Raw genomic sequence first — 15,598 nt, forward strand, 5'->3', positions numbered from 1 at the left:
AGAGACATGTATTACTTTAATAATTTTTTTAAAAAAAGAAATAAAAGGTTGAAAGCAAGTTTGTGGCATACCCTTTATATGCTGAACTTCCTATTTGCTTCATTTTACTTTTCTAAAACTTTATTTTCTCTTTGACTCATTTTTCTCATGATTTTAAGTTGCCATATTGAATGCATCTTTTAAAATAATGGTACATTCTACCTTGCACAAAGTCAATTATAAATAAATTAATGCATTAATAATATACTTGCCTTTTCACATATATCATTTAGTGCTCCAGCTAAGACACGATATGCACTAGTTTTTCCTCCAAATGGTTCTCCAACAATCATAAAACCATGACGCACAATCATCATTTCATATACTTGAAGAATCTTCTCGGAAAAGAATGCAGTCATTTGCAAATTCATGGAGGCACAATTGTCTTTGATAGCTGCCAGCAAATCATTATAATCTGGTTTTGGTAATTTTACCCCAGGAAACAAATCTGAAGTAATTCCCTGATGATAGATGATTTGAAGGATTTACATTTTATATATTTATATTAAATACACATATTTTGTATTGATGGAAATAGGGCCATTAGATAATAATAGTTCAACAATATTTTTAACAGCTTTATAGAGGAATAGTTCACATACACAAACGTGTATTTTTTTCTTTTCTTCAGTTTTTAAATTGTGATCCTTATGATGTTCGTTTTGCAAACAGTTTTTGTTTTGGTTTGTTTTGTTTGAGACAGGGTCTGGCTCTTGCCCAGGCTGGAGTGCAGTGGCACGATCATGGCTCACTGCAGCCTCCGCCTCCCAGGCTCAAGCCATCCCCCACGTCAGCCTCCTGGGTAGCTGGGACTATAGGTGGCAGTATTTTAAAGTATAAAATTTCATAAATAAAACCGTCAAAATAACCAAGATAATTAACATATCCATCACTCTCAAAAAGTTTCCTGTAACCTTTTGTAATCCTCCTTCCCTCCTCTCCTTGCTGCCTCCTACCTCCATCCCCAGATTGCCACTGATCTGTTTTTGGTTACAATTTTTATTTGCATTGTCTAGACTTTAATATAAATGAAATTAGACCATATGCATACTACTTTTTCCCTCTGGCTTCCTTCACATGGCATAAATATTTTGAGATTCAAACATGTCACAGCAGGTATCAATAGTTTATTCTTTTTTTTGCCGAGTAATATTCCACCGTAACAAAGTGCTACAGTTTTTAAATCTATTCACCTACTGATGTGCATTTTCACTGTTCCAGTTTTAGGCTACTACAAATAAAGTGACTACAAACATTTGTGTGTGAATTTGTATGAACAAATGCTTTCATTTCCCTTGGGTGAATACTGAGACATGGAGTAACCTGAATATGGTGGATAGGTGTTGAACATTTTAAGAAACTGCTTAACTGTTTTCTAAAGTGGTTGTACTAAGTCATGTTCCTCTAGCCATGTATAAAAGTTCCAATATTAGGTATGATCCATCTTTTAAATTTTAGCCATGCTGTGCAGTGATATTTTGAGATGGTTTTGATTTGTATTTTCCAATGAGTAACTTCTTTACCTGCGCTTAGGCCATATGTTTATATTTTTCCTGATCTTGTCTTTCATTTTCTTATGTGTCTTTCAAAGAGTAGTTTTTTTTTTCAATTTTGTCAATGTATTCTTTTATGGATTGTGTTTTTTGGTATTGTACTTAAGTAATCTTTGTCTAACACAAAGTCACAAAGGTTTTCTGCAGAAATGTTAGAGCTCGAGGTTTTACATTTAGTTTCATGTTATTTTTAAGTTAAAAAGTTGGAGTCCTGATTTCTAGTTCAAAAATGGCAGCGTAGAAGCAAGTGGACTTCACTCCTCACCTCCACTTGAGAAATACTGCTTAATAAATGTTTGCTGAATGAATATACAACTGCATGACAATACATCTAGTGAGGCATATTTCCATATTCTGAAAATAAACATAGGTTTTACTCCTGGAAAATCTGTACAGTGCACTAGTACTAAACAAATTGAGGGAAAACTTTAAGGAGAAAATCTGAACTCTTTCCTTGTTGATTTGCTCCATAATATATTTGCATGTCAACTCTAAATACTAAGTAAAGCTCTTTTCAGAATGATGAGACATGGTTGCCATCGGTAGCTAATGACACTGGACAATACTAGCAACAGCATCTCTTCTCCCCTTCCCCAGGACATAACAATATCTTCAGTGCTAGGAAAACTGGATAACTATATGCAGAAGAATGAAACTAGATTCCTATATCTGGAAATATGTAACACACTGCAAGCTAACTGCCTGAATTCCAAGACAGCGTAAGTTAGTCCAACATCTAACATTTAGGAGGCACTCACTACCCCTCTGAGTTCTTCTACCTGGTATGGAGAAGAGGAAAAGAATGACACCGAAGGATATTATGAAAACTTTAACCATTATTCTAATACTTCCTCTCAATTACTCATAATCTTAAATTATAATAAGATTATTAAGCTTAGTTCTTATGTTATCATAAAAAACAATTTCATAAAAGTCATCTCATTTAAGGAAATTAAGCATATTTATTTTATTTCTTCAGTCATTAGTTGAACAAGCATTCACTATATCTATACTGTGCTAGGGATTCAGTGGTGTGTTAGACCAATTATTTTTCTTTACAGAGCCTACATTCTAGTGGAATTTATAAGCAAATATTTTGTAACTTTCATGTGCCCATTATTTTCTGCAGTAACAAACTTAAAAGTACTATTTTAAAATCCCAAGTTGTTGAAAGTTCTCAAAGTGACAAAGCTAGCTAAACACACTTCAAATAAAATATGGAATTATCTACGTTTCTCTGTACTGTGTCATTGTTTTCCATAGTGGGAGCTTCACAACCTTAGACATGTGATAAATACATTATTATAAGAGTTTTGATGCATTGGGATAATGAATGTTCTTACCTCAAAGAGTGGTAAATCATGGGATAAAAATTTTGGCAGATTTACGTCAATGATAGATCTTAGCAGCAAAATTTCTTCATTTTCATTTGGATATTTCAGCTAAAAAAAAAAAAAATACACTCATGAGGATATCTGCATCTGCTAACAGCACCTACCCGCTCCGTGTTCGCATACACACAAACCTACAGACCCTGTACTCAGTTTAAACAAATGCAGCTCTTCTTTCATTATATTGGATTGTTATGAATTTTAGAAACTGACATTTAAACTTGTTGTATTTTTTTTACTAGTTTATAATAAAAATACAAGTTAAACTAACTACCCTTTCACAGATATGCTAAGTAAAGAGGTATTAACATGAATTAAATATAGTTTGGCAGCTGCCATCCCTTATATTGGGTAGAGCTTGCTTGTTCTCTGCATGTATTCATGACTAGCAGTAGATTGGTCAAATGAAAATTATTAAAAGTGGGCAATCATTTTGAAAAGAAGCATTTAAATTTAAAACATATAAACATTCACTAATTTTCCCATATTTTGATGCCAAGGCCTTTTCTCTGCGTATACAGTTAGGCACAATTTTTTTTTCCAAAAGCATCAATAACACATCATCTATTCTATCTTGTTGTGTTCTGTTTTTGTTTTTTAAAGAGGCCAGTGCTCTTCAAAGATACTTGTAATATAATTTAAGTGTATCATTCTGATAAATTTTTAACTTTTTCTTCGGTTTTATACACACTTCTTATCAACATCTTATTCAAAGTCAAAATTTTAGCATTTCATCTTTATTGAATCTTTCTTAAACATGAACTTTGTTTTCACAGGAAAAAAATTCCTTCTTTCTATGCTTATATATCATCAGTTTTCGCACCATGCAGTTAGATGACATAATAACAGTAACGTGTCCAAGCGGCTTCAAAAAGGTTCAAGAACAAGCAAACCGGCTCTGAGTAAGGAATGCAGCTCATCTGACGGAAGCCGAAGTGGAAGGGCAGAGCAGGGGATGCTGCTGGCTGCACGCCCAGAACGCCACGTGTTAGCAAGTTCCACAGAGACAGTGGAGACGGCTGGTCATGCGCTAAGTTAGTTTAATAAAGTGTGTTTAAGAAAACTCACATCAGATTCCAAAATATTTGTAGTGTACCCAAAGTTTACTACAAATCTGGTTGAACTCTTAACTTGTTACTCATACCTATAATAACGTTCACATGAATTTACAAAAATCCAAACTCAGAATTATTTCTTCCAACTTTAATACATTATTCAACATCTCACTCCAAAGCTTCTCCTACCACCATGCATATAATTTTCCAGAACCCTCTCCCTTTTCTCTAGAATCTCTCTGCCTAATAAATGCCATATTCTCACTTAATTAGCTTCAGCCTTACAAAGTGTGTGATGCCTAGCAGTCAGAGTCAGTCTCTGAAACTCGAGTTCCCCAATGACAGAGCATGTCCTGTTGATCTGGATTTTGCTTTTGGACCAATCTAACTGCACATCAATTATGCAGTGTCAGAAGTCTCTTTTGTTCTTTGAGAGGCTGTTATTTTAAAGCAAATGCTTAAATTGTTTCTTGCTATAATAGAAACAAGCTTCAAAATATTCAGGCCAGAACATTCAACAATTCTATATTAGCTTTGAAAAAGAATGATAGAATTCATTTGCAGGATTCATTTGCTGCATAACTTTAATAGCTCAATTCCATAGTCAAGATTTCAGTGATGACATACACTAGGACAATGCATTATCCTTCCCATTATCTGACCACAATCTAATCCTGACATGCCAACTTAATACAAATTGTTGCCTCTAGTCCCTTTTGTTTATTGCAACAAACAATGACTTGAAGTTATGTCAGGCTAATGTGAAATAGAGTATCACCTCTATATATCAGAATTCTTGATAACATTATTATGGAAGATAAAAATGCATCCTATTGTTCTTAATCACATAGGATATAATTTAAAATCTGTATCTTCTACAAATCATGAATGTGAAAATTCTGCAAACTCCAAGGTCACATTTTGCATTTTTCTATTAACTAAGCCTATCTGATTTCATAAAGAACTAACTAATGTACAGTTATATTTCATGGTTCTACAATATACTCTCAATGAAAAGTCAACCAAAGCTTAAAGTATTTGGGCTTTCATATATTACAGTTACAATTTAGACCATTTTGAAGGTAAACATCATACTGCAAATCTATTACTGCTAGTCCACAGTTGGCTGCAATTGTGTAATTATAATAAGTGACAATATTTAGAATCTTTTGTGTATATTTATTATACTTATTTCATTTAATGCTATATTTGTTTATATGTTTATATAGACTGAGAGCATTCAAAACATTTCTCAGGAGTAAGCAATTTTATTCCTTGGTAGTACCCCATTAATGAAACAGAACTCAAATCACTAAGAATTACATGTGTAAGGTTTTACAAATCATTATAAAATTTCTTTTTTCATGTGTACAAGATAATACATTTTTGGTGTAATAATTGATTTTTTTCAATCAATTAATGAAACCAACAAGTTATTGGAATTCTGTGAAGACCCATTAGGCTGGAAATCTACAAATACGAAATTTACAAGTAAGAAATATTGTGTTCTCTACCTTCAGATTCCCAGCAGCAGTAAGAACTGACTTCACGGCTCTCATTCCATAGTCGTAGTGATGTTGAGATGACAGCTGCTCTGAACACAAGCGATACGTAGCCACAATTTTTACAGACAGTGGTCGAGCAGTGACAAACCCACAGGAGTACAGGACTATTTCAGCAATCATGGCATAGTCAGGTACCATCATTGCTACTGTCCGAAAGAGAGCCTATAGGTAGGTAGAAAAGTTACTTTTAAAAGGATCATCATAAAATAAGCTAGGCATGGAAAGATAAATACCACACGTTCTCACTAATATGTGGAGGCTAGAAAAGTTTATCTCATAGAAGTAGAGAGTAAAATAGTGGTAACTAGAGGCTGGGAAAGGTGAGGTGGGGCAATGGGGAGAGGCTGGTTAACAAATGCAAAATTTCAGGTACATAAAAGAAATAAATTCTAGTGTACTGTAGCACTGTGGGGTGATTATAGTTAAAAATAATTTATTCTATATTTTTAAATAGCTAAAAGAGAAGAATTTCAATGTTTCCAACACAAATAAATGATAAATATTTGAGGTGATACACTATACCCTGATTTGATCATTACACATTGTTTACATGCATCAAACTATCACTCTCTACTCAATAAATATATACAATTATTATATGTCATTAAGAATAATTTTAAAAGGCAAAAATATATAAATAAAGAGGTTAGGAAACTAAAATAAATAAAAAGACCATTGTAAAGATAACCATGCTCTTTATTTCATAATGTTATGACTTTATACCTTTTCTACAATAGCATTAAATTTTAATGTTCATAGTCCATTAATAATAATGTATTATATTCTTGAAATTTGCTAAGAGAGTAGATCTTAAGTGTTACCAACAGAAAGAAAACAGAAAAAGTATATATGTGAGGTGGTGGGTAAGTTGATTGGCTTGATTAGGGGTATTGTTACACGATGTATATGTATATCAAAACATCACATTGTACACCTTAAATATGTATGACATTTATTTGTCAATCATACTTCAATAAAAAAATCATTGACCTGGAAGTTTAAAAAGTAAACAAATAAACAGACAAATTCCTGGCTTCTGAAAATATAAAATAAATTTTAATGTTCAAATCATATAGATAAAAAGCAACTTAAAAAATCAATTTCCTGTTGTGTATATAATAAATATATCATTAGCTTTTTGTATCAATTCTTTTTCGTCTAAGTGTTCAATTTCAATTACATTATATTCTTCACGGGAAGCAACATGTTACAGAACCTCAGACTCTCCCAGGATGTTCAAAAGTTGGGTTTCTCATCTGGGCTGCTGAGTGTCCCCACGTTGGGAGACCTGGCTTCAAGCGAAGCTCTACAGGGATCTACTTCATTATATAATCTAAGGTTTACCAGATTATGTTAGTGTTAGATAAATTATCCATTTTGAGATATTTTTAACTTTTTTGAATCTGAAGTCACAATGTCAGTCTTTCAACAAGCATAATAAAGGAAAGAAAACTGGAAATAAGTAATACACAATTATTATTAGAGATAAATCAATTTTACAAATTTTAAAGATAACTTTTTCTCATGATATTTAAAATACTGAGGTTATATGATGTTTTTGATGGTAAGTAAATAGAAAACAATATATTTTGAAAGAATAAATAAGAATTTAGGTATAGAATATTAGTATGTATGAGGACTCACTTCGATAGCTCATGTATTAAAACATGGCTTTCTTGTACAAAATATGGAAGACAGCAATATTCTAAGGGAAAAAGAAGTTATTCTAGTGAATGACAATTATAGTCAGATAGTTCATAAGTACATTCTGGGAATTAGTTGAATTACCAAAAACTCAAGGTAGATAGAAAATAAGAACATCTTGTTTAAATGATCTGTTATGACTCTTCTAAGTTGAGAACAATTCGAAGATTTGTATCAAGTAAGAACCTTCTAATGTGTTGTGTTAATTACTAGTTAGAGGCCATAGTGCTGCTATTTTATCAATAAGGTTACCATTAAAGAATGGAAAGAATAAAATGTTTAAAAAATATAATTTGAGCAAATAACTTGAAATAAAAAAGCTTAAGCAAGTGTTCTAACCACTACACACATCAGGGAAACAAGAGCATGAGAATTGCTATACAGTTGGTATCTCTTTTAAAGGGTAGGTTCTCAACAACTACTTTTTTAAAGAATAAAAGAGAGAATGACTGAATTAACAAATCAGTCAGCCAGTCAATGGGGTTAGGGTGGTAAAGTTTTTCTACAATAGCACAAATTCCTACTAGTTTGAGGTCAATATCCAGGACTGTGTGTTGTAGGTTTCCCTTTGACCACCCTAGTTACTTCACAAATATCCTATTCACCTCTTAGCACTGTTAGCAATACGGTTGTGGAAAATGATGAAGCAGACATATTTCTGACTAGCAGAACAAAAAATAAAGTGAGGTAAACAAGTGTCAAGGGGTATCATGATATTCCATTTATTAGGAGTCCTCCACCAACGATTGAACAATGATACTTAACACAATGAAAAACATCCTGATTGAAATATTTTTTAAGCCTAAACCAGTGATTCTCAAACAGGTTGTGCAGCATACAGATATAATGTGGTTCGATTTTGGATGTACCAGAAATAATTTGTTGGTAATAGCAGTAAGTTTGAAGATAATTTAGTGCTTTGTTAAAAAAATTAAATTGGATTCTAGCTTAACCAGTGACATAGTTTGTTGAGTGTGAAAACAAAGAGGGTACAGATCCAGGTAACATGCCAAGACTTGAGCAAATTCCAGTGCATGTAATCCATGTGAACATAATCTTCATGTTTATCTCAGCAAAAATAAATGATCAAGAATAGCTGTTCTACTGCTTCTGCTCTATTGGTGGAAGAAGGGGGGTGGTACATAAGGAAATGTATATGCTTTCTGGAGCATGCTTTCAAAGGACTACATATTGGTACAATAAAAAAAATTCAAGCAATAACTTTTTACCATTTACTTTTAAGGAACTGCAAATCGATTTTACAAATATTTTGATCTGTTCAGGAACAAGCTGGATTTTAGTTTAATGAAATGGAGGATTTAGGATCTACTTTGTTTTTTTCCCCTCAATACTATTAGTGTTTCACCCTACATATACTCTGAAAAGCTATGTATCACTTTATTGGCTTTGTGACATTAGGAGATCTAGAATGTGTCTATTTTACCGTGGCTTCTAACAAACTATTCTAAAATGATCATTGACTACTGATTCTTCAGAATAGTTTAAATCTAAAATATAGCTTCTCTAAAGTGAAGATGTATTTAAGAAATTGCTTTATTATGCAGATTTTGTCTAAATGTAACAGGATGTCAAAATGGGACTCTTTCTGTATGATATGATACATCAGTTACTACAGTAAGTATGATCTTCTCAATATACAAAATCTGCAAAGGAAATGTCTACAACCTTGAACCCTCTCATCTACTTGTAGATTACAAAATACTTGAGAGAGGAAGGAGTTGTGAAAATATTCCCTTTGAAGGGAGCTGTCGTTATGCTCTGAGTCCCCACAACCCTCCTCACTACACCCAAGTTCTGTGAGAGCTTGGTAGATACTCCTGCATTTCAGGAGACATGGACTGGTGCCTGACTCATGTCTGAAAAAGGATAGTGACCTGTGGTAGCAGGATTAATACCCAGGGTTTATTGGGAAAAGGATTTATGAGCGGTACACAACAAAGAAGGGCCACAATGAAGCTCTATAAGTGCTGCCCTACATACCTCCTGGCAGAGTGAGAGCTCTCCAACAGTGAAGTTTACATGGAGTTGACCACAGAGATCCAGGCAAAGAGAAGGCAATGACAACTGGAGAAACAGAATCCATCACTCAAGCCTCAGGAATTACAAGTAGACTCCTCCTAATGGGAGAGTCTCTGAAGAACCCATGGACATGCACATGACAGGACTCAGCTATAAATCTCAGCCAAGTCCAGGGACTTCACCCAGAAGGTCAGATCTGAACTGTACATATGTTTAGCGTTTACTGCTAGTTTAAAGGATGACCATGAATTTGTCAGACAGGAAAGAGGAGGCCTAGAGGAGCACTTGAGAGAGAGAAAATAGCATGTAGAAAGGCAAGGGACCTTCAGAGGCTAGTGAGGCCCAGTGTAACAGACAGAGGCAGGGAAATGGCAGGACAGATGCAGCTGAGTCCTTATGCCAAGGCTCTTGTAGATTGTACTAAGAAATCTGAACTTTAGTCCATGGACAAAAAGGAGCCCAGCAGTTTTTTAAAGTTGAAGATTATATGATTAGATTTCTTTTGATAGATAACACTGGTAGCACTGTGATGGGGAATTCATTATAGTGAATTTCAATAGAGAAGAAATTGATGACAAGTGAACTATTGCTATAAGACATATGGGAGAAGACAGAAGGCAGGGAGCAGCAAGGTGTGGCAGGGGGACCAGGTCAGTACAGCAGGGATTGTAGGAGTTGTGTGAAATGGAAACCCTGGGCTTGGTGACTGACTGAATCACCAGGTGAAGAAGAGGGAGTTTTTGAGAATGATTCCGAAAACTGGTAATGATACTTTCTGGGCCCCATCAGGCTTTTATTATTTTTTAAGGAATATGTAACTCTTTCATTTCAGACTTGTTAGGTAATTGGTATTTCCATATATACCTGAAAACAGATGCTCTGTAGAAGCTTGAACCAAGAAGGCTGCACAATAGGAGAAGCTATCAGAATTAAGAACAGCTTTTGGCCTCATGTAGAAGGAAAATACATTATCCCCAAGAACTACCAGGTGAATATGTTAGCACTGTTTCAACCTGCACAGTAAATAAAACCATGGAAAAGTCTGCAGAGGGCATTAACAAACTCAACCAATAATGGCTCCCAGCTTTCTATAACAAGCTACTCACAGATTTTTGCTTTTCCTACGTTTGCAAATTTACATACTCAGATTGATCCTACCAAATAAATGAATAACGTAGCGAACAAATACAAGAACTGCAACAACAAGAAGAAAGGCTTTCCAAAAGAAAACGCCAAATAAAACTTGTAAAATGTTTCTTAGATAGAAGAGGATTTACCATTTTTCATTTGTTAATCATGCCTTCCTTCACTAAGGCAAAATCCTAAAACATAAGACTTAACATATAAAGGGGCATGAAATGGAAATACAAAAACACTTGGCAGCAATTAGTCATGTCAAGTCTTTTTGGTGGAAAAGAAAAACTGCTCATTTAGTCTGGGAAGCTGTCAGTCTAAGCATGTGAAGTGTGGAAGTAATATAGGATCTAGTCAGGAGATTTGGTTTTGGATCCACAATTACTATTGCATTATTCTTCAACATTGCTGTCTGTAAATGTGCCATACATATGCAATTCATCAGAAAAGGATATAAAATGGTTAACCAAAATATGGGGAAAATGTCATATTTTACTAATAATCAAAGAAAATGGTGTTTCTTTTTTAAAGTAAAGTCTGGTCAATTCAAGAAAGTGTTTTGTTCTTTTTCATTAAAAAATTAATGCTGGGTGTCAATGAAAATTGAGAACTGATATGGGATGAAAATCATTTCAACCTGTCTTGGAGCACAATTTAGCAATAAATATCTTAGTCCCATGACTCCATCTAAAGAAATATTTCAAAATAGAGAAACGCCTTTAGTAAAAACTACTCATTGTGATATTATTTATAATGCAGGAAAACTGAAAGCAAACCGAATGTCCAAAAGTAAGCTACAGTTCAGTAAATGTATTAATAGTTGGAATTATGCTTATAAAGACGGGAACGTGCTCATGATATAATATTAACGTGAAAAAAACCTACCAAGCATACACAACAGTGCGTTTCCAGCATTGTAAAAAGGCATTTAAAAGTAGGGGGACACAATCTATAGTAAGCAGTAGAATGGGTACACCCTTAGCATTTTTCTATATTTTGTAATTTTTCAAAATTAGCACTATTTTAAAAATAAAATATTTTGAGAATTGTTCCTGGTGTGGATATTTACTCTGTAAAAATACTCAAAGCTTTAAAAATTGTTTTCTAAAACAATTTTCTAAAACATTATAGCTAAAACAAAATATTTTACATAAACTCAAGGATAGCATATTCTTTCTTTTCACATACACACAGAAACACACACACACACACACACTTTTAAAATATTTTCTTTCTTTTTTTTTTTTTTTTTTTTTTAAGAGACAAGGTCTCACTATGCCCAGGCTGGTCTCAAACACCTGAGTTCAAGTGATCCTCCCACCACCTCAGCCTCCTAAAGTGCTAGGATTATAGGCTTTAGCCACCACGCCCAGCTCTTTTCATATATCAACTTTCTAAATTATAGAGAAGAAATAGATTATATAATAACTCCTTCCATACCTTCAGGTTATCTGGCAGTTCTGATCGCCCAGCATACCCAGGGTTCATTGTTATAAAGACAGCACATGTGGGGTCAAGTTTTAGTTCAGTTCCTTCAAACATCAGTATATCAGCACCTGCATTAATACCTGTAGGTAATCAGGAATGAAATGACTTAGTAATACCACATATAAACATGAGCTGTGCCATTCACTACCTCTCATATTTCTTTTATTTTCACATAATGCAAAGACAAACTAGTCCATTACCTCTTTGGATAGTAAGGATTTGTTGAGCAACCACAGAGAGTACTTCCAAATCAATTCTGTTAAACTCATCAAAGCAAGCCCAGGCTCCACAAGATAACAGTCCCTATGAGAAAAGAGTAATGAAAATTTTTGACTTTATCTGATTCAATATTGCACTGAAATGTTGTATTTTCACCTGATCTTTTCAAGGATTTAATATCCTGTCAAAGAAATTGCTTATTCGCCTTTATCTTTAAAGACAGCTGATTTTTTCATTATCAATTCATTATTCTGCATGAATAAAAGAGTTTGATCAATTGGAAAATTTTCCAATTAACATTTTTCTCCTTTCTGCGTTTTTTTTTTTTTTTTTTAGCATTTAGACATACACCTATAATCTCAAAGCCTTTCCTGCTTTTTATTTACAAGTTGATTTTACTTGCTTACTCCACATGGATTTTATAGCATAGGTTATAATAACCATCTAAATAAGATGACTTCTGTTGCCAGTGAGACTGCCTTGTGGTTTGAGCACCTTAATAGCCAACTACCACAGTTTAAGGCCCTGGTTTGCGGTCCTAACCCACAGCTACCTCACAGATATGTGCCATTCAATCATAAGGAAAAACTGGAAAATCAAGCATGAGTAGTTTCATCTGAATTCAGATCTACTTTTAAAAACATCAAATGATTCAACAAATATGTACTGAACATACATTTTATAGATTGTGTGTGTGCATGCAAGCACACACATGCATATGTTATATCAAGTACACTGTATGTGCCAACCGTGACTCACAGCACTTCATATGCATATTTTATGCAAGGACACTAAGGCTATACCATATGAGATGTTAAATAATTAGCACAAAGTCACACAGATTATAGCAGCTGACCTTGGATTTTTACACATTTCATTCTTCCGAACCACACTGGATTGTACACGAACTCTACGGATGTCAAAGAATAGTACATTCTCATTAGTTGGAGAAGACCCTATAAATGACTTTGACCTCTAATGCATGGCGACAGATCACAGAGAACAGAATGCTTTGGAAGTCATATTCAAGCAGTTATACACATTTTGAGATTCTTGATAATAAAAATCATGTCTAATTTTCTACCCCTATTATTCAGCTAAATGCCTACACAAAGAAGCTATTTACAAATACTAATAAGCAAATTTAATACTATTAAGTTTATGACTCTAAATAAAAGAATGAAGATGGTCATTACATAGATTCAAAAACTGAGCAATATATACCAGACATTTCTTTAGACATTTAATAATGTGATGGATATTCAAACTGCATGTAGAATTCTTTAGTTTTGTTATTTTTTCTTTTATTTATATATTTTTATTTGTACAAATTTATGGAGTATGTGTGCAATTTTGTTACATGCATAGACTGCATAGTGACTGAGTCACTATGCAATTTGGTATCCCTTACTTGAATAACATACACTGGTATCATACCATTTTGGTATCCATACCATTTTATGGTATCCATCACCTGCATAACATACATTGCCCCATTAAGTAATCTCTCATCACACCCCTCTCCCACCTTCGCGCCCTTCCATTTCTATCATTCTACTCTCTACAGCCATGTGTACAGATTTCTTAGCGCCCACTTATGAGTGAGAACATGGGATATTTGACTTTCTGTGCCTGGCTTGTTTCATTTAAGATAATGACCTCTAGTTCCATCCATGTTGCCGCAAAAGACATGATTTCATTCTTTTTTATGGCTGAATAGTATTTCATTGTATAGATATACCCCATTTTCTTTATCCATTTCTCCACTGATGGACACTTAGGTTGATTCCATATCTTTGCTATTGGGAATACTGCTCATTTCAACAAGGTTGTAAATCATTACAGAGAATGAATTAAAATGTTAATTGGTCATTTAAATGTTTTCATATTTTATTAATTATAATTTTGAGCTTTTAAAAGTTCTAATTCTAATTGTTCCAGTATCACAAATGGAGAGTAATTAAACTCCAGATCAGTCATATTCCAGCCAGGAACAGTTTACTGCATGGGTGAGGGTTGGTATATTCTATTTTGCCAGTTTGTTTATCTTTTTTAATGTTAACTTTTTCTGGAGAAAATTTGGAAACGTAAACATTCTAGAATTTTTAAAATGTGCTTTGCATGTACATGGACACAAAGAAAAGAACAATGGACACTGGGGCCTGTTTGAGGGTGGAGGGTGGGAGGAGAGTGAGGATTGAAAAACTACCTATTGGCTATTATGATGATTATCTGGGTGACAAAATTATCTGTACACCAGATAAACTCTCGCAACACACAATCTACCCATGTAACAAACCTGCACCTGTACCCCTGGAACCTAAAATAAAAATTGGAAATAAAAATAAAATAAAATGTGCTTTGAAAAATTACAGAAAAACATAAATAAATATATAATTTCAAGTGGATCATTTCGTGTTCAGTTGTGTCACCTAACATTTTAAGGAATAACAGGCTATAGACACAAGCTGCTAAAATAATCAGATGTTTATAGGTTTATAGGCAGGGACTTGGTATCTCTAATTCTACCTTTTGAAGCTCATGGACTGACAAGAATCTAACTTAGAATTTAAAAAAAGTAATACACTGATTTGATCTTTAGAAATTATTAAATTATCACATGTAACCTGAAAATATGTACGTCTATAATGTATAAAAATAAATTTTTTAAAATAAAAACAAATAATAAAACTTAAGATTTCAAGTTCACTGAAATGACTGATTAGAATATGTCTATAAAAGTAAATTACTAACTCAAAATAACTTCTCAATAACAAGATCTGTAGGTTAAAGATGTCTTTAGAATCCCACGACCTTTACACAATGCAATCATTCTCAAACTCTTATCTGCTCCAATGTATTTAAGGGACACCACTTATTCCAACCAGTAATAATGACTTGTTACAGTAGGGACTGGAGAGGAAAGCAGAGATTCTCTGCAAATAGGGTTTTGCTATAACCTTATTTCCTTTAAGAATTATTGAGATAGTGCTTCAATTTTTACTTTTACTTAAGCTACAGTAAATCTTTTACTTGTATTCAATTATGTTGCATCATAAATAACCATCTCTGATCAGTTATCCTGTTGTAAAGAAATGAGGAGTTAATTCAAACCTTAAAGAATTTTCCCAAAGCCAAATAATCCAACCCATCAGAGCAGTTGAAAACAACACATTGTTTGGCTACAGCTTTTGCCAAATCCTTGGTAGTTTCAGTCTTCCCAGTGCCAGCTGGACCCTCAGGTGCTCCTCCAAGGTGCAAATGAAGGGCTCCAAATAAGGTTCTGAAACATATGAAATAGACATTCTTTGTAGAATAATGTGATTTTTTTCCATTCACATGCCAAGAAGAGAAAAAGGTTAAATTGAGAACCAAACCTCCAGCTTCCTCTTTGATAATTTCTTCCTTCC

General features: G+C 33.7%; 1 protein-coding gene across 1 annotated transcript in view; it reads right to left on the minus strand.

Annotated features, from left to right (window-relative positions):
• DNAH7 (dynein axonemal heavy chain 7) overlaps positions 1–15,598 on the minus strand; it is a 331,737-nt gene that overhangs the window by 157,452 nt on the left and 158,687 nt on the right. The window contains exons 25-30 of the mRNA XM_004032984.5: positions 15,303–15,471; positions 12,170–12,272; positions 11,922–12,049; positions 5,553–5,765; positions 2,936–3,034; positions 252–500 (exon numbers count right to left, since the gene is read on the minus strand). Of these exons, the coding sequence (XP_004033032.4) occupies positions 252–500; positions 2,936–3,034; positions 5,553–5,765; positions 11,922–12,049; positions 12,170–12,272; positions 15,303–15,471 (961 nt within the window). The remainder of the gene's footprint in view (positions 1–251; positions 501–2,935; positions 3,035–5,552; positions 5,766–11,921; positions 12,050–12,169; positions 12,273–15,302; positions 15,472–15,598) is intronic.

Source organism: Gorilla gorilla, chromosome 11 (genome assembly GCF_029281585.2).
Source record: "Gorilla gorilla gorilla isolate KB3781 chromosome 11, NHGRI_mGorGor1-v2.1_pri, whole genome shotgun sequence".
NCBI classification, from domain to species: domain Eukaryota; kingdom Metazoa; phylum Chordata; class Mammalia; order Primates; family Hominidae; genus Gorilla; species Gorilla gorilla.